Source organism: Pararge aegeria, chromosome 17, assembly GCF_905163445.1.
Source record: "Pararge aegeria chromosome 17, ilParAegt1.1, whole genome shotgun sequence".
Taxonomy (NCBI): Eukaryota; Metazoa; Arthropoda; class Insecta; order Lepidoptera; family Nymphalidae; genus Pararge; species Pararge aegeria.
The window spans coordinates 15,532,982-15,559,642 of record NC_053196.1 but is presented as its reverse complement, the minus strand read 5'-3'; the positions used below and the strand labels follow the sequence as shown (position 1 = coordinate 15,559,642).

The window sequence follows — 26,661 nt, the reverse complement described above, 5'->3', positions numbered from 1 at the left end:
CAAGGTTAACGCAGCGTCGTACCAGAACGTAAAACTTCTTTACCTAAGCGTGCTCAACCTTATGCTGCATCATCACTCATCAGGTGTGACGGCATTCAAGCGCTCATCTACATACAAAAAAAACGTGTGTGCACTTATGTACACGCGTTAGAAGTTATACTTCTTTGGCGTAACAAGATAATAATCTTATCAAAAAATTTATCTTTCGCCTTATTCTACGTATGTAGAAAAAACGACACTAATAATATAAAAAAAGGTATTTAACACATTGAAAGTTTTATTATAACGCACTATCTAGTAAATAAAGTTTATTTAAATATTACAAATAAATACATTTCGTGAATACAGTTGTTGTTCTCACGCAAACATACGTAGATGTCCTTACTTCTACTTTGTTGACTACAGCTGAATTCAGGGCGTCGGTTTTTTGTGACGGTGTGCGTGCGCATCGTAGAAATGTACCCTCATAGTTTTTTCGTAACGTGCCAAAGGAAGTATAACTTCAAAAATAACTACTTTTTAATGTAATAATTATTGGAACAAAAAGATGTCCTACTTGATAAAAGTTATGTGTAATTAAATTCAAAAACATCGTGAGGAAATCTGCATGCCTGAGAGTTCTCCATAATGTTCTCAAAGGTGTGTGGAGTCCAACAATCAGTACTGGGCCAGCGTGGTTGACTACAAGTTGGCGAAGGAAGTTATCACCATACCTTTACAATTATGTATATATTAAACATTTATGTATCAACGCTTCATAAGTGCCTGTGATAGGCCTACATGAATAAAGAATTTTAAATTTGAGACCAAGACAGATCGTATAGGCAGGTCAATGACTGAAGGATGTCGAAAAAATTACCATTAAAATTGCCTGTTATCAATTCGAAATGAATTGAAATTTGATACGCACTCCGTATAAAAAGCGGACCGTAGTTAAATAAACAGAAAGCGGTGCCATAAAGAATTGCTGAAACAAAATGGCAGAAAAGAAATCGAAGAAAAAACATCGTTCCACCGTTCAAGTTACAGAGGCTTCGTTAATTTTTAACAGCTTTTTAGTAGAGTACAAGTCATAGGCTTTTGAACCATCCAAAGAACATAATTCTTACTGATATTAGAAACGCAAAGCATTATGAACAATTCAACCCTTTCACTCAGTTTTAACTATGTTGTTATATTTGGATGTATATTTATCAACATCTTAGAACGAACCTAGAAGGCTCACTATTGAAGCGTTTTAAATGCTTATATCACAAATACTGAGTGCTAGCAAACACGATGATCATGTTAAATTTTAGCAGTAAAATGGTTTAAAATCAAAAAACTCCTGCCATACGAGTTATGTAAACATTTTTGGATAGGCTATTGTTTGGGGACCGAGTTCGAATCCCAGCACTGACCTCAAACTTTTCAAAGTTATGTGTGTTTTAAGTATTTAAAATATCACTTGTTTCAACGGTGCAGGAATACATCGTGAGGAAACCTGCATGCCTGATAGTTCTCCATAGTGTTTTCAAACGTGTGTGGAGTCCACCAATCCGCACTGGGTGGTGGACTACGGCCCTAACCCCTTCTCATTGTGGGAGTAGACCCTTGCCATGTAGTGGGCCGGTAATGGGTTGATATGATGATGATAATGAGTGCTATTGTGCGTCTATGAAGTGTCACTGAGGATATGGAACGAAAAAATAAGATACGTTATTGTACGTTACACATCCTTGAAAACGCTGCCACTTATGAGCTTCGCCTCACCTGGCGGTAAAAGGCGAAGAAAGTATGAAGTTTATGCAGCGATAAACGCGGTTTAATGTACTCTGCGCGGACCCTTGTCCCCAGCGGCCTACAGGAGGGTCGGGGTTGACATTATATACCCCGTACGTTGGGTAGCATAATGAATATGAGATTAAAGCAGTAATAACTGAAAGGACGGAGAGTAAATATTAATAATAAAAAGAAATTTTCAAAAATTAAGCAGACTTCAAGTGTTTTTTTTTGATTCTTCAACCCTTTATCGGCCCACTATAGCGCATGGGTCTCCTTCCACATTGAGAGTTTTTTGTTGTTCTCTTCACCGTCATCATTACTTGCTGGACATCATACTTTTGTAGGGAGCTCCCATTCCATGATTCCGGGCCGTTTGTTTCCATCGACTCGTCTGATGTCGTCCACTTCGTGGGAGCCAGCCAACACCGCGGTTTTTATTTTTTTATTCCACACAATTTAGCGCTTGACTGCGTTGTCACCAGGTCGTAAAGGAGTTTACCTGTGTGGAGTCACCATGCCAGCACCTTGGGACCCCAGCTTTCCGAGCTAGATAAATAGATAGATCTTTATTTTCGACGGCCGAATGTCGCAAGGCCGTGGGTTCGATTCCAACTACTGGAAAATGTATGGTGATGAGCATGAATATTTTTCAGTGTCTGGGTGTTTATATGTATATTTTAAGTATTTATGTGTGTTATTCATAAAAATATTCATCAGTTATCTTAGTACCCATAACACAAGCTACGCTTACTTTGGGGCTAGCGATGAGTGTATTTCCTAGTATATTTATTTATTATTAATTTGCATAATACACACGTTTGCATAGAAGCCATTTAAATATCAATGACGAAGTCACAGTGTTTTGCCATTAGCTGGCGTGGCGTGCTATGTGCCCTGCACATTGCCACTTCAGCTTTGCGACTCGCTGAGCTATGTATGTGACTCTAATCCAGAAGAGCTAGAATTTTAGTTCTAGAAACTATGGATCTTCTCATTTTAGAATTGATCCTATAGAGATATTCCTAAAATAGTTCTCTACATCGCCCGCTGAGTTCCGTTAAGACTTCTTATAAGGCGAACAGTAAGCTACCTTTGACCTTTGTTAGTCTAATTATACTGTTGGCAGAACCGATATAAATTTATATATAGGTACGATAAACATTTGCAGTGAACATAATTTAAATTCTTTCATGACGTAAACTTTACTTAACTATTAAATTTAATTTATTCCCCTGTTAATTTGGCCAGTGTCTACAATTCTCTGGTGAAAAAAAAAAAAAAATTATTTACAGCGGTATCAATACAATCAATTGGACTCGCTTTGTTCAACACAAAATATTCTAATAGGTATTGAATTATTTTGAACTACAGGTTGCCTGCGTTCTTCGTCCGCGTTTGTCACGGTTTTTGACAAATCCCGTGGAAACGGTTTATTTTCTGGTATAAAAAATAACTTATATAACATTCCGCTCTTTCAATTAACTTTATGCCAAAAGTCACATCGATTAGTTGCTTAGTTATGTCGTTAAGTAAGGACAAACCAACACAGTTTTGCATTTATAATATTAGTATGGATGTTGCTAAGCGTTCCTTAATATCGGATAGATAAAAGAAATACTACTTGTGATTAATATGTAAAAAAGAAACCCTCCCTTTTATTAAAATCTGATAGAAATACAAATGTTTTCTTAAGACTCGAGTGAAGTATCTTCACACAGTACGCGACGCCTCAAGCAACTCTGCCTTTTGTATTCTGACTCTTGACCAACCGAGTACTTCTTGACTTGAGATGTTGGTCGAGACTCAGCCTTAATAAGGCCAATGACCGGTACCTTAGAGGTGAGTCACGTGTGTATAAGATGGGTGGGATGGTAATGAATACAAAGGCAAGAAAATATGGAAAATATCACACACTTAATAACATACACTTAATTTTGTTCCAAGAAATATATGCATTATTAATGTGAAACAAGTGAGAGCTTTTTGTGACAGATCCTAGGCGGATCTGTCACAAAATTCTTATTTTATGTTATGTCAGAAGGGCATGATAGCGAATACCGCCACAGGTTGGTCTAACCCATTAAATATTCACCATCAAATAATTAAGGTGAACAGTTGACCACGATGACATTCACATTTGGCGTATAGGTAATTTGTGAAAAACTATTATTTTTCAACATCATTATTATTCATTCAAGAATGTTCTAGAACTACCTTTAAATCCCGCAACAGTATTAAGGTGAAAAAGGCTTCACCTTTACGTAAGGAATAAAACTCCGTTCAGCAGAGAAGCGAGTAGAGTAAATAACATAACAGAGTAGAGAAGAAAGTATAGCATTCCTTTGGGAAGTAGAAGCTGATAAAATTATGTACCTATTCGAATATTTTTGCGGCATGATACAACTACAATTGGCTGAACTGATACCACCGCCGCAACGTGCCGCTAACACTCGATGTAGGATGCTTCTTATATATTTTTTTTTAATAAGGGGACGTCTGCCATTGCCAGACGGGCGATCAGTCCTTTTCACTTCATGATTGAGACACAGGTTTTACTGGTGTCCCGGAAGCATCCCCCCTGAAACTATATCCCCTATGTCCCCTATGGAGAGGTTCGCTGTGTCTTCTTCACTTATTCTATCCTTTATGCTTCGTAAACACCAAACTATTTTTTTTTGAATAATATTTACACAGACATTTTACAGAATAACAATGTGAGAACAAATAAAATGACAATGTAAGATGGTGATAACAAAAAAACACCTGGCTAAGTTTTTTGCGGGCTTCTTAGACCAGGACGCCTTTGGAACCCTCGTAGCTTTAGTTTTAAGTTTACGAATATGCTTATCGCCATCATCTCACTACCGTGTAATTCTTATGTAATGTACGCATCAAAAGTGCCACATATGGGCTTAATTAAATAAAGATATTTTTGACTTTGACTTTGACTTTAACTTTACCGCGGTTGTTAGACGATAATCAGACACCTAATTCAGGCAGCTGTGTTGAAATTGAAATCCCTGAGCCCTATACCGTAACAATAGGTAACATATGTTTTCGCAGAGCACTCGAATGAAGTCTTCACACTATACCCGCCGACCGCCGTCTCAAGCAACTCTGCCTTTTGTATTCCGACCCTTGACCAACTGAGAGCCTCTCGACTTGGGAATACGTTGGTCGAGCTTTGTCCTAATAAGGATAATGACAAGCGTACTCGAGTGAAAATCAAGAGAACAGGTATCTTACTAATAAGGAAAATTTATAAATTGAAAAGTTAATTTTTTGGTTGATTTTTTTTGACTTCAAGCAAAAAGAAGACTACAAAAATTATGACTTTCCTTGTATTGTGCTGAATGCTTTGGTCCTATAAGCGGAGGTCCGGGGTTCATTTCCCGGTAGGGGTATTTTGGAACTAAATTTTCTGTCATGTTATACCGGATGGTCCAGAGAAGCTTTATGTATTCGGATAAAACAGTTATACAATATTTCAATCTGCATTCACATCGAAAAGATAACAACTTTAAACATTTCTCACAATAAAATAACATAGCCGGAAACAAATTTAGGCCTTTTTTTATATTCCGAAATTTGCATCTGTCGCTTTGTTCCATTTGGACAATAAAATGCCGCGACCTTGCCTCTTCACCGCTAAAAAATATTGTGCCAATTTCATTTTAAATGATAATAACTTTTTACTATGTAGTGAAAGCGAAGTTTGCATTAAACGTTAGCTTATACGATAGTCCTATTATAGTATAAAGGACTACGCTAACGATAAAAAAGCTTGGGTGTGAATTATTACTCTAACCAGGTTTTATTTTATTTTTATTCATACTCTTTATTTGTACACCACATGAAGTAAAAGATATATAAAAGAAAAAAGAAACATAATAATAGAATCAGGATACAAAAGGCGGCCTTATCGCTTAGTAGCAATCTCTGCCAGGCAACCTTAGCATTATATACTCTTTATTTGTACACCACATGAAGTAAAAGATATATAAAAGAAACATAATAATAGAATCAGGATACAAAAGGCGGCCTTATCTCTGCCAGGCAACCTTAGCATTAGGAAACGAAATTGGAGAGAAAACTGCAGGTGGTACAAAACATAAAATACATACATACGAATAACTAAATACTAATATATAAACTAATGATTACAAATTCATCTAACATATTATAAAATATTTTTTAAATAACTAGTACAATAAATAAATAAATAAATATACTACGACAATACACACATCGCCACCTAGCCCCAAAGTAAGCGTAGCTTGTGTTATGGGTACTAAGATGACTGATGAATAATGAACCAGACACTGAAACACCCAGACACTGAAAAACACTTAATGCTCATCACACAAACATTTTCCAGTTGTGGGAATCGAACCCAAGGCCTTGGACTTAGAAAGCAGGGTCGCTGCCCACTGCGCCAGTCGGCCGTCTAATAATGTACACTTTATTGTAGGTGCTTATTCCAAATAAATAATTTGAATTGAAATTGAATTCCTACTGCCACTGCGCTCGAGTGAACCATCGTACCCGCCACCCCCTCTTTTAAAGGAAAGCTTTAATTCATTTGATTATGAGTTGCGAAGAATTGCGATTTGTTGTCTAAAAGGAAGAGACGTTACACAAGCTGACTGAGTAATTTTTCTTTACCTTTTTGAAGGACGTAATTGAGTGAGCACTCTACGATTTTCTCATACGTATGTTTAACATACGTTTTACTTTGATGTAAATTCGTTATTATCTAAGAATAGCACTTCGCGGTAACTAACTTACGTTATACAAAATATTTAAACTCTCGTTTCACGCTCTTCAAAGCATATTTATCGTGTATTCATAATTTGTTTATTCAAATAACTTCAGCCAGTTGCAAACTCTAAATGCTGTGTTCCGAAGTAGAAACTCCTGATAAGCTTCGCATATAATGTATAGTCAGAACACAGTTTAGCGATCGCACAGTACAGAAACGACTATGAAATCGTGTATTAATATTCAATGTAAGTGACCACGTTTTATTTTAATAAAGTTACATAACATCTTATTCAGCGACACCTACGATAATCTTTAAATCTTTAGAACACAGATATAAAAATTCAGTGTATAAAATTGTTTGTTTAAAAGTCTGAATAAGTTCTGAAATTTTTAATGTGTGCCTTATAAAACTTTGAAAATATTTTGTCATTCAAAAAGAAATGTGTGCGTCTCGGGATAGGTATCCCGACAGAGTTGATAACTTATATTAATCTAAGTTGAACTATTGAAATTATTAATATATGTGTATTAATAAATTGTGTGTATTAATATGATAATGTAAGGAAAGATTATTTATTAATACAATCTTTTTTTGGTTATAAAGTATATTTTAATCTTAGTTAAAATTCTTGAATATGCTTGTTCTTTTTACTGTCCTCCCTACTTCTTTTTTCGTACACGTTTTGTATGGTCGTTTTTGTTTAATTATGCGCACTTAATATATACTTGTACTTGAAAGTCGGGCATTTTTAGACGGTCTTCACAACCATTGTTTTTTATACGCCAACACCACGCTACTTTAACAACCTATTGAACATAAAAGACACACAAACAGACATACTTGACATTTCAAAAGTGCTTATATTAGACCTACTTAAAATAAATGAATTTTGAAAGAAAATCTGGCGTTAAGCGTTTCTGGTACGCGATTAATTCTGTCGCTTCTTTGCAAAACACCGTGTATTTCTGAACTGTACAATTGCTAACCATTGTTGCGAGATACATTTCACAGCTTACCGTGGTAAAATGTCTGCAAATACCCAGCTCGGCTTTTCTGAGCATATGATTTTACAGAATACATTATGCTTTTTTGAAGCATATACATAAATCTTTAATCTGGCACGAAAATCTATAATCATTGCAGAATGCAACTAAAAGAGCTACTAAAATGTACATCGATACACTTCTGGACTAAAGGCCTCTTCCAACAAGACAGTCTATCCATAACTACCACTAAAGCCGTGCATAAATAACAAAGGCAATACTTACTTTTAGTCCCCGAGAAAAATTACCCTGGTTATATCCTAGCACTGGGCCAGGGTGTTGAACTACGGCCTTAAACCCTTTTCTTTGTGGGAGGAGACCCGTGTGCTGTAGTGGGCCGGTAACGGGTTGATATGATGATACTTTTCAGTCCCCCAGAAAATTTACCCTGGTCTTATCCGGGTTTAACAGTATCGTTTTTCCAGGACGCAAGCTTAGCAAAATGTGGCAAACTTTGTTTAAAATGTGCAAATCGGTCTAGTATGATTTATTGGGTATCATATATCGTTCGGAGAACAGATGGACGTTGGGGTTCCAAAGTGTTGGAGTGACGACCCCGCATCAGTAGCGTTGGTCGACCCTCAACCAGGTGCACAGACGATATTAGACGAGTCGCGGGGTGCCGCTGGATACAAGCGGCCCAGAATCGTGGAGTTCGTAACGCCCCACAAAATACCTGTAATGACGACACGAACACATATATACTTACACTCTAATCACCTACGCATAGGCACGTATAACACTCGCTCTTAATTTTATTATAAAGCTATGTCATTGAATATGTTAGCTCTGTTTTCCAAGACACAGCTTCAACTGGTTCGGAAAACAGGTGCACTTTGAAAGTGAGTGCTCATTCCGAGATTTTGTTGCTCTACCTATATCACTTACAAAATTTTGAGACCATGTTATGCCTCCGACATTGAACACTGTCAACTAAGACTATTATATATATAATAAAATATTAAAATTAAAAAAGATGGCATACATATTGACGCAGTCAGATTTATATGTCGCATCGTGTAAACACAAAAAACCGACACCCTCAATTGTCAAAGTATTCGGGCTCATTCCGGTGATTTAATTGATTCAAATGTACAAAAATCTCAAATTTTAATGTTGAAACTTGGTTGTCCGATAATAAGTCTTCCGAATTTAATTATGTTTATTATGTCCATTTCTTTAATTATGTAAAAATATATTTTTGTGATATTTAAATGGCCTTTATTTAACTGGATAATACGTTATAATAAAACTTTCAATGTATTAAATACCTATTTTCTATTGTTACTGTCGTTTTTTTCTACAAACGTGTATAAGGCGAAAGATAAAAATTTTGAAAAGATTTTTTTTCTCAGAACAAATCTTTGTCAAATAAAATTTTATTGTTTAAATTTAATTTCACAAAGATTTGTACTGAGAACGAGATCCCTTTGGGAATCGAAGATTTCGTCCTACAGTGGGATATGTCTTTATAGACAGAAACCTATTTACATTAGATGTTTTCCGACTTGTTCCTTACGAGAATGTTGTTTTTGTAAGTTGGGCTGTGTTTGGTCAACATTGTGACAAACAAGTGAATAAATAAGAAACTTTTCTTTACCTATGCCTTCCTATAAAATTTATAGGAAGGCATAGGTAGGTTTTATGTAGATATATATATATATATATATATATATATATCTACATATTTTTATTAAATTTTTTTTATTTATATATATATATATATATATATATATCATCATAATATCAACCCATTACCGGCCCACTCCAGGGCACAGGTACCCTCCCACAATGATTGACGGATTGATGGACTCCGAATTTGAGGACATTATAGAGAACTTTCAAGCATGCAATATAGTAAGATCGCTCAGCGCTCTTTTTTAATGTCGCGTCTTGTTTAGAATTTAGAACTACAATAGTTAACATACCCCCGAGAGCAAGTACGAATATGCCCCTCAAATGGACTCCACTCAAATATTTACATTCTATTGGCTTCAACTCGAGCGAATCTCTTGCAATAGTTCAAAGGAATTCACTCTGGGGAGGTTATGTTATATTGCATCGAGCTTAATTGTATTTTATCCCTCTTGCCCTTCACAGCAATCCTACCAGATGCTAAATGATGATGCAGAATAAAATGGCAACGGGCTAACCTCTTAGGAAGTATGCCAGTTATATTAAACCCCTAATCGGTTTCTACACGACAACGTATTTGAACGCTCAACCGCTTGGCGGCACGTCTTTGTCGTTAGGATGATTACCAGCCACGGCCAAAGCCTCCTACCAGACCAGACCAGAGAAATTTCCAAAATACTAAATTCCCAAATAGCCCCCCATGCGGGTATTGGGTAGAAGCAGGCGTTACCTTGCGGAACTCCATGTTATATTATGAAAATTAAGCTTAATTTGCTATAGTCCGCGAAAAGCTTGGGAATCTGTATGGTGTTATTTATAATTACTTCAATCCTTATACTCCACACCAAATAGATCTTCGGCAATTTCCCCTCCGGAACCGGAGCATCCTCAGGAGATGTTGATTTTACAATGAATAATTGTAAAGTGAAAAATTTGCCAAATTGCCTTTTATACCTTCCTTACCCCTACCCCCTACCATACCTTATCTATCTTACTACTTCTTTTACTTTCCTCCGGTTTCCAGAAGAGCAGAGAAGCTCTCCATAGTTTTTTGTCTATGTTGATTGTTTGGAGGTTTCTCAGCTAGAACTTCATATGCCTTCATACACGACAAGGCTGCTTGGAAGCAGGCCGCTCCGCTCTAAACTCTCACAAGTTTCTAAAGATTGTGAAACTGTAAAATTATGTTGAAAAAGAGCAATTCGCTGAGTTTCTGGCCGACTCTTCTCGGTAGAATCTGCCTTCCGAACCGGTGGCAGAGTCACTACAAACAGACTGACTTGACGTTTCAAAGGTCCTTATAAACTAGGCTTCTTAAGTTAATCGAATAAATTAAAAAATAAATATATACTACGACAATACACGCATCGCCATCTAGCCCCAAAGTAAGCGTAGCTTGTGTTATGGGTACCTACTAAGATGACTGATGTTTTTTTTTTATAAATAATTTAAATAAATACTTATAATACACAGATAAACACCCAGACACTGAAAAACATTCACGTTCATCACAGAAACATTTTCCAGTTGTGGGAATCGAACCCACAGCCTTAGACTCAGAAAGCAGGGTCAGGCTGCCAATGCGTCAATACGCCGTCAAATAACCCTTCTTTAGGAAACCGATTAAAAATCAGTCTGTCGACTATAATTCGGTATTACCATTGAATGAAATATTGCAAGCTTCGAGCTATCGTTTATGAATTGAGAGAAAATCTCTCGTAATGAAACCATTGAGTGCTGAAATGCATGAAATTTTTTCAAGGGTTGCATTTGTAAAATAAAACTGTAAGAGTTGAAAATGGTGTCTGACGGAGATAAGTGCAATGATTTCATTGATACCTTATAATTAAACCTGCAGTGGTAATAGCCTAGTGAGGGCTTATCTTTCGGGGGGTTGAGTTCGAATCCCAGCACCGAACGCACCTCTAACTTTTCTAAGGTATCGGAATAAACCCATTCCTACACAATGAGGATTATATTAATCTTGTAGACACAAACGACGGAGTTATTTTATTTTTCTTTAATTGGAAAACAAACAGTTGTAAATACTAAATAGTTAACGAATTGGTTCACTTAAAAATAATAACGGGTACCTGGTAGAAATTCAACAAAATATCACTTAAAATTAAGTTTACCTGTCATGCAACAGTTTATCTAATAGATTGCGAATTACACTATTCATATTACCATAAAAAATCAATTTCAGGGTCATTGTAAACAGAATTAAGAAGGCGAGAGACACGGATTACAAAATATTGAAATCTGTTCTTAGTTTTAGTTAAAGGTACGTACGCTATTTAAAAAAAATCTGAATTTATAATCTCCTCTGTTAAAAACAAATTTACGTATGGACAGTAACATTATTTTGCGTTCTTAAGACTGCTTTTGTTTTTTTTTTATATCAGAAACGGTTTAAGGTATCAAGTTGAAATTAAAGTGAGTGAGCTCGAGCATATGCATGCACCATAATGTGCAATGAAGGTGAAGCCATAGCTCATATCTACAAGTTAAACCATTGCTTCGATTTGTATAATATGACATTGATGAATTGTGCACAGACGCTATATCCATAACCATAAATTTAAATGTAATCCTCTGACAGCTATCGGAGTCTGGCGTAGCACTGCTATCCGACAATAAAATACGAGGGTTATGTTTTTTAACCATCTTTATATAAACTAGAAGACTCAAGAGCCAGCTCAGCCGCCGATCAAGATATTTATATCATAGATATATATAATCATATCAAGAATGAGACAAAACCTGAGTTACCGAACTGTTTCAAATAAGCGCGAAGCTGAAGTGGCAATCCACTCAAAAAGCTAGAATGGCGACCTCGCACCATTAAACGCAGCGTTGACACATCGCACGTTGGACAAATTAAATCAAACTAGTTGTAGGAAGTCGAAGGACCCAAGCGGCATAAGTCCGTGGTATTTGGAAATAGCTACAAAAGACCTGTCCGTCCACCTGTGAACGTCTAATCGGTATGATTATTATGATGATGAAAATAAACCGAGCATATACAATGTAAACAAAAACCGAAATATTACTTCACATACAAAACCCAACGAGAGAGATCAAAATAATTTAATACAGTATTTATTGTAGCCCTAAAAAGGTCTACAAAAAAATTCTGCATTAGTATTATATCTATCTCTTAGCCCTTTACGAAAAAAACATTTACGAAGCGATTTTAAGCAATACAGCAATAAACACACTGTGTGTTTAATAAAGATCAATATGCATAATACATATGATAATTACAGCATGGTAATCAAAACGAATAGTTTCGAAGATAATACAAATTCAAAATGCAAGAAGCTATCGGTATCGGCCTGGAGAGAGGCGCGTCGCGTCGCGTGCCTATAAAAAGAACCTATGAACATTGTATGTAAAGTATTATAGTATATTTAGTATCAGCATTGCACCCGTGCGAAGCCGGGGCGGATCGCTAGTATCCAATATGCCTAGAAGCTAGTTTGCAGATTGAAATCTATATTTTCTTTTTATTTGGGACTGTGGCTGAATTGGCAAAGCTCTCCGACCGCAATAGCCTGAGAAATGCGGTTTCAAATCTCAACGGTTCAGCAATTTCGATATTAATATATTATCAATTTTGTCCTATTTTACAGTATTGCGTCTAAATGATTGGCACAGTTTGAATTTCAAAAGACAGAAAATTCGCTGACCTCCTTGCGCATGGGTTGCGCTGTACTCATTTCAGTTGGAGGTCCTGGGTTTGATCGCGGTATTGTCAATATTATTTTTATAGTTAATAATTAATAAATAATAATAAATATACTACGACAATACACACATCGCCATCTAGCCCCAAAGTAAGCGTAGCTTGTGTTATGGGTACTGATATAGCTGATGAATATTTTTTTATGAATATAATACACATAAATACTTATAATATACAGATAAAAACCCAGACACTGAAAAATATTCATGTTCATCACACAAACATTTTACAGTTGTGGGAATCGAACCCACGACCTTGGACTCAGAAACTGCCCACTGCGCCACTCGGCCGTTGATGGACCAAGACCAGATGGTAAGTGCAAATAAACGCATCGCATATAAACAGATTAACACTTCGAAGGTCATGAAAGGAACACATCCTGCAAAGGCAGGAGATAAAATTACATCCCCCGATTACATCCTCCGACAAAGGATATAATTAACGTGTCCACCTGCTAAAGGACGGGAACATGGAATAGGAGAAGTTTACCCCCTTTTATTAATACACTTATATTATTTGGATATTATTTGAACTTGTGCGCCAGTGCTCTGAGAGTTGTTAAAGCTGTAGGAGAAGATAAATTTTTATACTTTCCCCTGGGAGGTAATTGTGTCCCGCCCATGCTAACCGGGCTGAGGCGTAAATGTAAAGCCTCGTGTGCCCGTTATTACACCGGTACCACCACGTCCTTCAGACTGGGAATTCTGCCGATTAGCAGCATTGCAACAATGCTGCTTAGCGGCAGAATTGAGCATGTTTCAACCATCACCGGAAGAGCTCTGAGCTCTGTCACAAAAACCTCTACTACTACTAAAATTTATCCGGTTCATAACTCATATATGCCGACGAATTTACCTTAAGATATATGCTTGGCCAATTTTAATTTAAAAATAGTTAATAAGATAATTGTTACAAGCTATGGCATTTTATCCGAAATAAACGTTATCATTATTATTATATTTCTCTATCATTTATTGTTTTTTTTTTTTATTTATAACAATGCAAAAAAAAGTAAGATATCAAACATTGATAAAAAAAAACTCATTTAAAAAATTATAAGAAAAAACATCCACCCTCCGGGGCGGGGCTTGCGGGGCTTTATAATATATTATCATTATATCGGAGTTAAAAAATTGGTGGTGTCCTTCCTATTATCACTTACTTGTGACAATAGTCGCTAGAGCCCACCGACTTGCATTGGAGCAGCGTGGTGGGTCTATGCTCTAAAATAATTTCTCCCATCAGAGAGGGAGCCCGTGCCCACGAGTGGGACTTTAATAGGCTGCGGATGATAATGATTACCCATAGTAAATGCTACATGTGAGATGGTTATAATAAAAAAAACAACCTGGCTAAGTTTATTTGGGCTCTTCTTAGACCAGGGCCCGTTTGGAACCCTCCTAGCTTTAGTTTTAAACCGACGAATGCAATCACCATCATCTCACATTAGTGTAAACATGTGGCCGAGTGGCGCAGTGGGCAGCGACCCTGCTTTCTGAGTCCAACGTCGTGGGTTCGATTCCCACAACTGGAAAATGTTTGAGTGATGAACATGAATGTTTTTCAATGTCTGGGTGTTTATCTTTATATTATAAGTATTTATGTGTATTATATTCATAAAAAAACTTCATCAGCTAACTTAGTACCCATAATACAAGCTACGCTTACTTTGGGGCTAGATGGCGATGTGTGTATTTTCGTAGTATATTTATTTATTTATTTATTTATTTATTTATGTTAAGTGTATGAACGCTTTATAAGTGCCTGTGATAAGGTCTACATTAATAAAACATTTTTGAATTTGAATTTGAATTTGAATTTGATTTGAATTTGAATTTGAATTTACACATGGTATATAATATAGTAGGCATAAACAGTTGTAGTCTGTACATCTAAATAAACGTTATCTGCACCAACCGAGCCAAATTCCGCATAGCACGGTTTACTTTAAGATTCCATCTCCCACGCAAATAGAAACGGAATTTTTGATTACCCACCACTCGGCATCGGAGTTTTCTAATGGAACGTGAAAATGTACCTTTTTCTCGCTTAATAGTTTTACCTACTGAGTTTTTTTCTCAACAATTTTCTCATCCCGCGACGCAAAAAGGGCGTTTTTTTACTTTTTCTTAATGAGTGTCGTTTAGGTGGACCGTTTTAAGTGAACGCTTGCCTAAAAGATCTCCGAGCTATATGCGGAATTTTGGGTCCCAGGGTGCTGCAATTGCGACACCTTGCACACAGACACACACACAAACATACGCACACGAACACGCATACTTATTTTGTATAGTAATTAGCAAGTTCTTCGAAATATTATATTGTAATTTTTTTACTTTTATAACATTTTAAGAGAACTCAAACAGCTAACCACTATCAGAACGACACCAAAACATATACAATTTGATGATGTCCTCCATGACGTATCCGTCAACGGAGACACCTTGGCTTTATCATCTCGAGTGTGAACGGATATGACTAGACTAGCGTAGCCAAATTTAGTTTAAATTTTTTTGTATGTCATTGTATACCTTGTTTTGTTTGTATTTTTTTTGTTATCACCATCTCATAGTCAATTAATATTAAGCTATGAAGATAGAGCAATTCACAACCAAGTTTATTTACCATTTAAGTAATCCTTAACATTATAATAGAATTTTTCTGTAAGCTTGTTTTATATAAACTTTCAACTTATTGAGAGAGATCTATCTCAGAGATTTCATTCGGTAATTTTTTATGATATAATATACAATTGACTTTGCACTAAATATTATATTATTTTAAATTTTCCTGTCTAGGCAAGTATCGATAAGGTAACTCTTAATGATAAAAATAACCTTTCCATGCACCTAGCAACAGCTGTGTTTTAAGATTAATATTACTTAAGCGACTCAATGGAACGAGAATTTTCTTAAAGCACATCATTTTTTAAAATTCAAGGTATATTTTTACGACATCTTCGCGCGAAAGGTATTATTATGAGAGATGACAGTATCGTAATACCTTTTACTTTTCTGTGTGGCGGGAAGAGCGGAGTTGTCGTTGTGTACATTGCCTGTAGTTTTGCTGACTGTTACATATCTGTATCTGTAAAGGTTACCAATGAGGAAGCGCGAACTTTGGAAGACCGTCAAAAAGAAAAAAGTTGCTTATCTAGGGCATGTGCTTCGGCATGATAGATACAGGCTACTGCAACTGATAATGATGGGCAAAGTTGCTGGAAAGAGACGCATCGGTCGCAAGAGGAAGTCTTGGTTGCGCAATATAAGGGAGTGGACTGGGATCGCGAGTGCTGCCCAGCTGTTTAGCCTCGCGAGAGAAAAGGAAAAGTATCAAAAACTGACGGCCAACCTTCACTAGTTGGAGAGGCACCTAAAGAAGAGAAGAAGACATATTTGTATAATAAGTAAAATGTGGCAAGATCAAGAGAAAGCAACGCGAGTTCTACCTGGGATCACCAGCCACTATCCCAGAAGTCCTCAGCAACCTGGGCGGCATGCTGGGATTCTGGAACGAGCTTGGATGGCTGGAGTAGCGAGCAACAATGGAAAATTTCACGTACAACAAGCGAAGCGCTTACGTGCGGAAACTGCCCAGAGAGAAGAAGAAGGAGAAGTAAAATGTGGATCTGCTTTTAACTATTAAAAGAAGTCTAAAGTAACAAAAGCAACTTCATCATCGTTATCGTCCCATTACCGGCCCCCCATAGGGCAGGGGTCTCCTCCCACAATTGAGAAGAGGTTAAGGACAATTGGTGGACTCCACACACCTTTGACATTATGTAGAGCTCTCAGGCATGCAGGTTTCCTCGCGGTGTTTTCCTTCACCGTTGAAGCAAGTGATATTTTTAATTACTTAAAACGCACATAACCCCAAAAGTGAAGTCGAAATAAATAGAGTAGGTGACAAAATACATCCCTGTCGAACTCCTCTCCTAATTTCGACGACTTCGGTCTCTTCTTTATCAACCCGAACTTTAGCTCGTTGATTCCAATACAGATTCTGGATGATACGAATGTCCCAGCCATCTAGGCCGATATTATGTAATTTGGCGATCATGCAGCACTCGATCGAAGGCTTTTTCTTAATCTATGAAGTAAAGGAACACATCTTGCTGCATATCACTACATTTGTGTATCATAAACTGTATTGCAAATTCAAATTCAAATTCAAATTCATTTATTTCAAGTAGGCCTACTTTATAAGCACTTTTGAAACGTCAAGTATGCATGTTTGTGTGACTCTACCACCGGTTCGGAAAGCAGATTCTACCGAGAAGAGCCGGCAAGAAACTTAGTAGTTGCTCTTTTCCAACATCAACATTTACAATCATTTTGCTATCTTGCGGGAGATGAGAGCGAGGCTGGCTGCTTCCATTCTACCTTGTCATTGAGGAATTCATCAAATGTATAGTAACCTCGCTGTACTAGACGCGTTTTTACACATTTTTTAAATGTATACATTGGTAGGTCAAGAATTTCTTTAGGAATCATGTTGTAAAAGCGTATACTCAACCCCACAAAAGAGTTCTGCACCTTTCGCAGACGATATGCAGATATCACTAATTTATGACCGTTTCTGGTAAGTCGATTGTTAATTTCAGCTTTTGATTTATAAAGAGTAATATTTTGCCTCACAAAGACTATATTATTATAAATGTATTGCGAAGCTATTGCAAGGAGTCTCTCTGGTTCCAATCCGCAGAGCTATCAAAGTCTGACAAACTATAACTGTTTAATAAGTAAAATGTGAATCTGCTTATAACTATTAAAAGAAGTCTAAAGTAAGAACAGCAACTACATCATCATCATCATATCGAGCCATTACAGGGTCCGGTCCGGTCCACTACAGGGCACGGGTCTCCTTCCACAATGAGAAGTTAAGGCCGCAGTCCACCACGCTGGCCCAGTGCGGATTGGTGGACTCCAAACACCTTCGAAAACATTGCGTAGAACTCTCAGGCATGCAGATGTCCTCACGATGGTTTCACCGTTGAAGCATGTGATATTTGTTTTTTTTTAAACGCACATAACTTAGATAAGTTCGAGGTGCGTGCTGGGTTTCGATCTCGGACTGAGCTATCACCGCTTTTATATATTATTATCTTTATATATATATTTCTTGTGTGCGTGTGTATGTCACTGAACTCCTCCTAGACGTCTGGACCGATTTGAATGAATTTTTCGGTATGCGTTTGGGTGGCACCCTGTATGGTTTAGATGCACAAATCAGCCCGACAGATGGCGCTGGGGTCGGCTAGTCTTCTATAAAAATTAATTGCTGTTCGTTAGTCTCGCTAAAACTCGAGAACGGCTGGACCGATTTGGCTCATTCAGGTCTTGAAATATTCGTGGAAGTCTAGGGAAGGTTTAAAAGTTTAAACGGTGAGGAAAACAGTAATATGTTTAAAATTATTCCGTACGTGTGTTTGTCACATAGCTCCTCCTAAGCAGTTGGACCGATTTTTATAAAATTTTGTTTGTATGTTCCAATGGGTTACATGTTGGTTTAAAAACACAAATGGCCGTAAAAAAAAAAAAAAAAGCCAAGATGACGTCTGCCGGACCCACTGGTAAAATATTACAAGTTTTTTTTTTACTTAAGAACTAAATAGATTTTTATGTATATAATTCTTCCTCATTTAGTTTATTAAGCACTCGGCACCCGAAATAATAAAGTGGATCTAAAACCACCGTCTTGTCAGTCGGGTAAAAGAAAGATGTTCTGAAGCAAATTTTAAGATTAGTTATTCCCCAAGCGAGTGGAGGTAACGAGAGTTGTCTTACGTAATTATGATCTTTAAAATTCAAGTTAAATTTTCATGTCTTCGGTTGAAGCTTTACTTTTATTTAACTTTGAGATTAAGTTCATTTAATAAGTTTTCCTTTTAGCTTCGCGTGAGGGAGTTTTGAGTATTTGTATGTATGTATTATATTCACGGTCTATAGTGATTCGATAATGTTAGATTTATACTTTAAACAAGGTATTGGCTTGTAGTAAAGCACCTCCACCTTGTTGGCCGCCAAAGAGGTGGACAAACGATATCAACCGCGTCGCTGGGAGCCGCTGAAAACAAGCCCAGGATCGTAAATTTTGGAACAAAATACCTATGTCCAGCAGTGGACGTCAATCGGTCGAAGTGATGATGATGAGTATTGGCTCCTAGTAAGCGGGGATGTCTGGGGATGAGGCCGTGGGTTCGATTCTCACAACTGGAAATTATTTGCGTGATGGACAGTAATGTATTTCAGTGTCTGGGTACTTATATGTATATTTAAAGTATTAATGAATATTGTTAAAAAATATATATTCATCAGTCATCTTAGCACCCATAACACAAGTTACGCTTACTTTGGGGCTAGATGGCGATGTGTGTATTGTCGTAGTATATTTATTTATTTATGTCAAGTGGTAAGAGGTTCAGCATCCCTTTCGGAAGAACTAAGATCGATCCTCGGAACGCCTTTCTAACATTTCGCGTTTTTAAATTTAAACAATCAAAACATCACTTGCGTAAAATAACTATCGCAAGAAAACTGCATACCTTATATATACTATAATAGATATATTAAATATATCTATTATAGTATATATTAATTTATATTGGTATTTGTGTAGCTACTATGGAAATGTAGTATGTATGTTCATATAAGTTTTTTTTTGTAACATACTTTATGCACAATACACTTTCCACTTTTTTATGGGCTTCGTACGCTCAGGTTGCCTTTAAAAGATCACTTTTAGAGATAAGGCCGCCTTTGCACCCTAGCACTAAGTACTATTACTGTTTTCCTTGTATTTTTCCTATTGTGTTGTGTTGCAATAAAGTTTTTCTATTCTATTCAATTCTACCTGCGAATTCTCCGTATTATTCTAAAAGGTGTAAGAAGTCACAGAACATCCAGAATCCGTGTACTCAACTAATACTGAAGCATCATAAACCACTCCGCTTTAGTAGTGTTTCTCGAACAGCCGGTTAGTCAATTCATTCCATTTAGCAATGGACATGTCTGTTTTTCAGGGTGGCTGGGTGTTTATCTGTATATTATAAGTATTTATGTATATTACTCATAAAAATATTCATCAGTCTTCTAAGTACCCATAACACAAGCTACGCTTACTTTGGGGCTTGGCGAAGTGTGTATTCTCATAGTATTTATATTTATAGTAGTATACGAAGAAAGAACTATTTCCCGGTTGATTCTCCTACACTGAAATTTATCCTTTTATACCACTCCAGGATACAAGTTAGCATAAGTGCCAAATTTGATAATTTGTTGATAAATTGATTTGTTAAGTATAGTTCAACGGGTAAATACCACGATAATATTCAACTTGACATCTCGTACCTACGCAGTCCCGTCGTGACAACGATCCATGCAACTGGGTCGCAATATCGACAAATCCAAAATATTATCGTGTACCCGTTGAACTATACTTAATAAATGTTGTTTAACCACGATAATCTTAGTTTAAAATCTTTAAATTGAATTGATTGAAAATACAGATATATTATCGCATAATGTCCACCAATCCGCACTGGGCCAGTATGGTAGACTATGGCCTTAACCCCTTCTTATTATGGGTGGAGACCCGTGCTCTGTAGTGGGCCGTTAATGGGTTGATATTATGATGCCGATGACGATGATCGCATAATGTTAGTACAGATGGATATAACAATAAAAGTCTTGATAATGCCTCGTTACTCTTCAGATGTGCAGGAGGAGGTTTTTGACGACCTTCCTGGCGCAACGGTAAGCGCCAGGAAGGTTAAGGAAACCACAGGTTTTGAATTGTAGGTCCCGGATTCGATTCCCGGCAGGGGCAAATTGGGAATTTACAATTTCTGAATTTTCTCCGGTCAGGTATGGTGGGAGGCTTCAGTCGTGACTAGTTACCACCCTACTGATTGAGCGTACCGGTACGATGTCGCTGATAAGAGGTATGGGTTTAATATAACTGCCATATTCCCTAACAGGTTAACTCGCTATCATCTTAGCTGACCATCAGTTGAGATTGGAGTCGATAAAATAGGTCATAAGTAATTCCTAGGTCGGGCTAAAAAATAATGGCTATTGGATGCTCTGTCAATTGTTTCTTAATTCTAAGTATTAAATATCTATCCATCCTAAGCTATCCTTACATAAAATGTTTCTAAGGATGGCGTAGTGTTTATGTATTAAATTATATTTTGGTTAAAAAAAGAAACTGTCATGTTCATCTCAGAGTCTTGAAGCGCACTTCAAGTCACGATCCTGGTTATTTTCACCAACAAATGCTTATGATTTTTAAAGGTCACCACTGAAAGAAACATGGACAGGTAATTTGGTATTTGCTTTGCTTGGAAAGGAAGTCAAAATGTCGCATCATGGCTATCATTATCTTGATCATATTACTGTCCCACTGCTGGGCGTGGACGTGGAGGCATGGGCTTCCTTTCTCATAGGTAAAAGATTTGGAGTACTGACCGAAAATCCTGCTCTAGTGGGGTTTGAAATCCTTTGTCGCACACAGTGAAATCTTGACCAGAGTCGGAATTCATAAGCTAGGCCGTCATTATCTTGATCATATTATTGTCCCACGTCTGGGCGTGGGCTGTGGAGGCATGGGCTTTATTTCTCACAGGTACAACAGTTAGAGTAATGACCCACAATCCTGCTCTATTGGGGCTTGAAATTCTTAGTAGTACACAGTGAAATTTTTACCAGAGTCAGAATTCATACGTTAGGCCGGTCTACTAGCCTTGGGGTGTGGTGGGTTTAGGCTATATATTTCCCTAAACCAGGAAGGGATAATGTACCCTGTATAAATTGGTTTTCTTTATCTGTTTCTGCTTTTACAGCGGTGATGTTTTATAAACAAACAAATATAACGCGTAACATATGGCGAATAATGTAAAAATCTTTCCGTAGAGGCTTGCGATTAGCAATGGTTCATTGGCTTGAATATGATGATAAACAATTTTGATTCAGAACAGTGTTGGGGCGTTTGCAGAAAATTGAGATGTAACGTTTCAAAACTGCCTATAAAGTATGCTTATTTAAAATGTATTTATGTTCCAAATTTCCAGTGCGTATTTACGTTACAATAAAATGTGGTTCGTAAACATAGCGTACAGTGCAATTATATAAATTGAAATTGAACAGAACATCACTGATTCATTAGTACAAATAGCCGTTCGATAAAATATCGCAAAGCACAAACCTTATGCCGCCAACGTTCAAAATGATACGATTCTCCCCATCCATCACTGCTCACAGTCGACACATCGACATTTGACTAGTCACAACACTATTTGCACGTTAATTTCGATCACATGACACAACGTTAAATTTCGAACGCGTTTGTTATTTTTTTTGCACGTGTTCCCGGATCCCCTCGCGTGCTAGGACACGTCCGCTCGCGACGGCGGTCCAAAGGCAACTGAAGCTGGGTAGGAGATGAGATCCACCCCCCACCTGTAGACAACGCACTGCAGTTACCCTTTGCGCTTTTATGTTATGAAGGCACGCTTTTAATAGCGGATACACACTTGAAACAAGTTACCCGTTGTGGAAAAATCTATATTAATTTATTTCGAGATCACCGTCTTTTAGCACTTTTATTGGCCTGGTTTATAAACACTTTTGAAACGTCATGACAGTTAGTTTATCTGTTTGCAGTGGTTATCTATCGCTTAACAAGGCCGATTCTATCATAATAAAATTAGCAAGAAAAAATTTCAAATTTATTTTTTGACGACCGACTGCGCAGTGAGCAGCGACCCTGCTTTCTGCGTCCAAGGCCATGGGTTCGATTCCCACAACTGGAAAATGTTTGTGTGATGAACATACATGTTTTCCAGTGTATATTATTCATAAACGGTGGACTACGACCTAAACCCTTCTCGTTCTGAGAGGAGCCCGGCGCCCTGTGGGCAAGTGATATGTTATTTCGTAATATAATTATTCCGTATTTTGTTCAAGCTCATTCATTCAGTTATTCGAAATGTGCCGTTAGTTGAAGTGTGAGAAACCACTGTGGTTAAATAACTTTTCAGTTTATTATTCCACGTTAATTGAATACCTCTTAAGTATAAAGTGATATCTGGTGACGGCAGATCAGAATACAGTTAAGAGAAGGTACTTATTCCGTACGCGACTGTGGGAAAAAGAAAAGCACAGAAATAGGTTAAGGACACTTTGAGTGCCGATATACCAGTTTCCAGATGGTTAAAAATAGACCGATCTTGAGAAAAAATCACGAAGATACCGAAAGCTTGCATCCTGGACATAAGCATTGCAAACTTTTAAGCCTGGGTAAATAAACTTTTCTAACGTGATTCTCAAAAATACTACAAAAACTCAGCTCTGCTGCCTATGCAATCAGGAAAATGAGACAGCTTACCGATGTCGAAACAGCTAGGCTTTTATAAAAGAGCTGTTCGATCGATATATAAACTTCGTATCTCACGCAAATCGCTTCGTGAAAAATTTAAATAAATAGATACCTACTTACAATAGCTTCGCAATATATTCATACTAAATAGTCTTTGTGAGACAAAATATTACTCTGTATAAACAAAAGGCTGGTATTAACAATCGACTTACCAGAAACGGACATAAATTAGTTATATCTGCATATCGTTTGCGAAGGGTTCAGAAATCCTATGTGGGGTTGAGTTTTACAACATGATTCCTAAGGTAATTCTGGACCTACCATAATTTAAAAAATGTTTTAAAAAAATTTTAATACAGCTAGGTTACTATCCATATCATGAATTTATTAATGACAAGGTTGATTGGAAGCAGCCTGCTTTGCTCTCATCTCCTGCAAGAAAAAAAGTTATTGTAAATGTTGATTTTAGAAAAGAGCAACTACCGAGTTTCTCGCCGGCTCTTCTCGGTAGAAACTGCTTTCCGAACCGGTGGTAGAGTCACTACAAACAGACATCCTTGACCTTTCAAAAGTGCCTATAAAGTAGGCATACTTGAAAAGTTGAAATAAATGAATTTTGAAGAGGAGAGAATGGGGAAGAAGTCGTGGGCATAAGCTAGTTGGACTAAAAATTAGGTCTAGTTGTTATAAAAATGTAAACGCTTTTCGTATTTTACACTAAATAAATAATTTAACTTGCTAACATCAGCCGCCTAAGTTCCATACTCCTTTACCAAAAATAGCGTAGCCATAATTAAAGGCCTGCTGTATTTAATTAAATTAAAGCACTCAAGCAAATTAATAGAAGCAGACAACGCCTTGGCGCTTGCCTCGGTGGAAATCTATGACATAAATGCGGATAAGAGAAAATTACACTGTAATATCGCGTAGTTTCCATGACAGTTGTATTGTATGTTGTGCAATACGTCCGTTATCTAAATAGTAAGTAATTATTATGTGTGCACTAGCCATAAAAATAAAGCATAATATTAAAAGAAAATGAACTGTAAAAATATGAATATTAGAAGCAAAAATAAACTCATGCAGTTTACTAGTCTATATAAAATTGCTAATTCATTCGAGGGCAATTGTATATTATTTAAAACAAAAAACCGAATGAAATCTTTGAGATATCTTCGATCTGATTGTCTTAGGTATGACATAACAAACGAAAAAAGAATCATCAAGATCGGTGTATAATTGGCGGAGTAATCGCTTAACAAATATATGTCGGAGAGTCAAATTAAAGTTGTTATTATTAACAACGCCATCTAGTTGTCTATTGGCGAATCAGATTTTGTAGTATTAGTTAATTGAATCACTTAATTGACTTAACTATTATAACCTGGATGGAGTTGGTGTGGCGGGTGTGATCAGTTGTCAGATTCGTAAGTGGGGTTGGTGCCCGCCAGGCCGGTAGTCACACCGCCGCACCAAACCCGTCGTTCGCTATAAAGTTCTAAAGTGTACCTAATGGTCCATCAAGTGTCGGATATCTGTGTTAATTCTGTGCGTTATTTATTGTGAAATACCCAGGGTAACTGTAGTATAAACCTTATAAATATTGGATAGAAGCAGGCGTTACTTTGCGGAAATCCATAATATATTATGAAAATAAAGCTTAATTTAATATACTCCGCGAACAGCAGTATAATCTGTATGGTGTAATTTAAAATTTATACTCCACACCTAATCTGTATACTCCACACCAAACAGATGCTCGGCAATGTACCCTCTACGCACGTTTCGCACGAAAACCGGAGCATCCTCAGGAGATGTTGACAAATGTTATAAATTACACCATACAGATTCTCGTTCTGTTCGCGGAGTGTAGCAAATTAAGCTTTATTTTCGTAATATAAACCTTGTAATCAGTTCTTCGTGTTTTTATCCGCCCGAGTTTCCATAACCGGGCTATACCGGTAGTATCTGGCTTAAAAAAAAATACAGTCGAATTGGGAACCTCCTCCTTTTTTTTGGTCAGGAGACATTGGGCAGACATGTTTGTGTGGTTGAGGAATGCAAATGTGAGAAAACACGGCTAATAACAATCTAAATTATTGTAATGTATTAATTAAATATTGTATGTAGAATGAATACTTAATGGAGTTTTAATCAGTTTGAGTATATATGGTAATAGTTTTGTATAGGGATTCGAGTATAGTGTATATTGAATTTAAATTGGTCATTAATATTACGTGAATGATTGAATGAGTGATACGTATTTTAATATAGGATAGAAGCAGCTGTTACTTTGCGGAATTCCATGATAACATTGGAAATTAAGCTTAATTTGCAATACTCCGCGTAATTTATTATTTCTTTAATCTTTGCGCTCCACACCAAACAGATCTTCAGCAATGTACTCTCTACGCACGCGTCGCTCCGTAAACGGAGAATCCTCAGGAGATGTAAACTTTACAATGAATAATAGTTAGGTCAATATATAAAACATACAACATATAGTTATAAAGAATTAATGTAACAATAATATTGAGTAGCAACAATAATAATGTGTCATCATCATCGTATTAACTTCCCACAGTTGGGCGCAGGCCATTTCACTCTTAGGAGACACGTTTTAAGTTCATAGATCCATCATGCTGCTCCAATGCGGATTGGTGGGCTGTATCGACTATTGTCACAAGTAAGTGATAATAACCGGGATATTGCTCTCGGAAGCATGGGGGCGACACCGCAAATTTCCTTACTCCGGCCTAGTACTGTAAATTCTTTAAACAGTGAACAGACAATACATAACCATTCTTGGCCCGATCCGGGATTCGAACCCAGGGCCTCGTGATTCGTAGTTGATATGCTAATAATACATGTATAATAAGTTAATAATGGTATCAAAGTAACCTGTTATTAAACATTATTTGACATGGCATTTACACTTGTATGTGTGTGCGTAAAAAATATTAATAAGGCCCTTAATCCGTTTTGTTTGCATAACTATTCGTAAGATCTTTTAACATTTAATCTTAATAATGTTTTGGTTGTCATTGCGTAGTTTCTGATGAAGAACTTTTTATTTCCCTCAAAGTATTGAACCCAGTAAAACTTGTGAAACAACAGTATTTAATGATTTCATTTCAACCCGATTGGCATGACTACCACTTTTTCAATTCGTTTTATCATAATCTTATCTAGTCCTTTTAAATAATCTCTACTGGCCACGGTCGCCCTATTTTGTAGTTAAGGATATTGTTATGGCAAACTTCTACCAACACACCTCATAACAAAAAAAACAGATTTCGGTAAAAAAAAAAATATTTTTTGTACCACTG

General features: G+C 36.8%; 1 protein-coding gene across 1 annotated transcript in view; it reads right to left on the bottom strand.

Annotated features, from left to right (window-relative positions):
• The window catches only part of LOC120630795 (potassium voltage-gated channel protein Shaw-like), a 241,637-nt gene extending 219,434 nt beyond the window's left edge, over nucleotides 1-22,203 (bottom strand). Inside the window, exon 1 of the mRNA XM_039900074.1 lies at nucleotides 22,160-22,203. Coding sequence (XP_039756008.1) covers nucleotides 22,160-22,203 — 44 coding nt within the window. The remainder of the gene's footprint in view (nucleotides 1-22,159) is intronic.
• Between the last annotated feature and the right edge of the window lie 4,458 nt (nucleotides 22,204-26,661).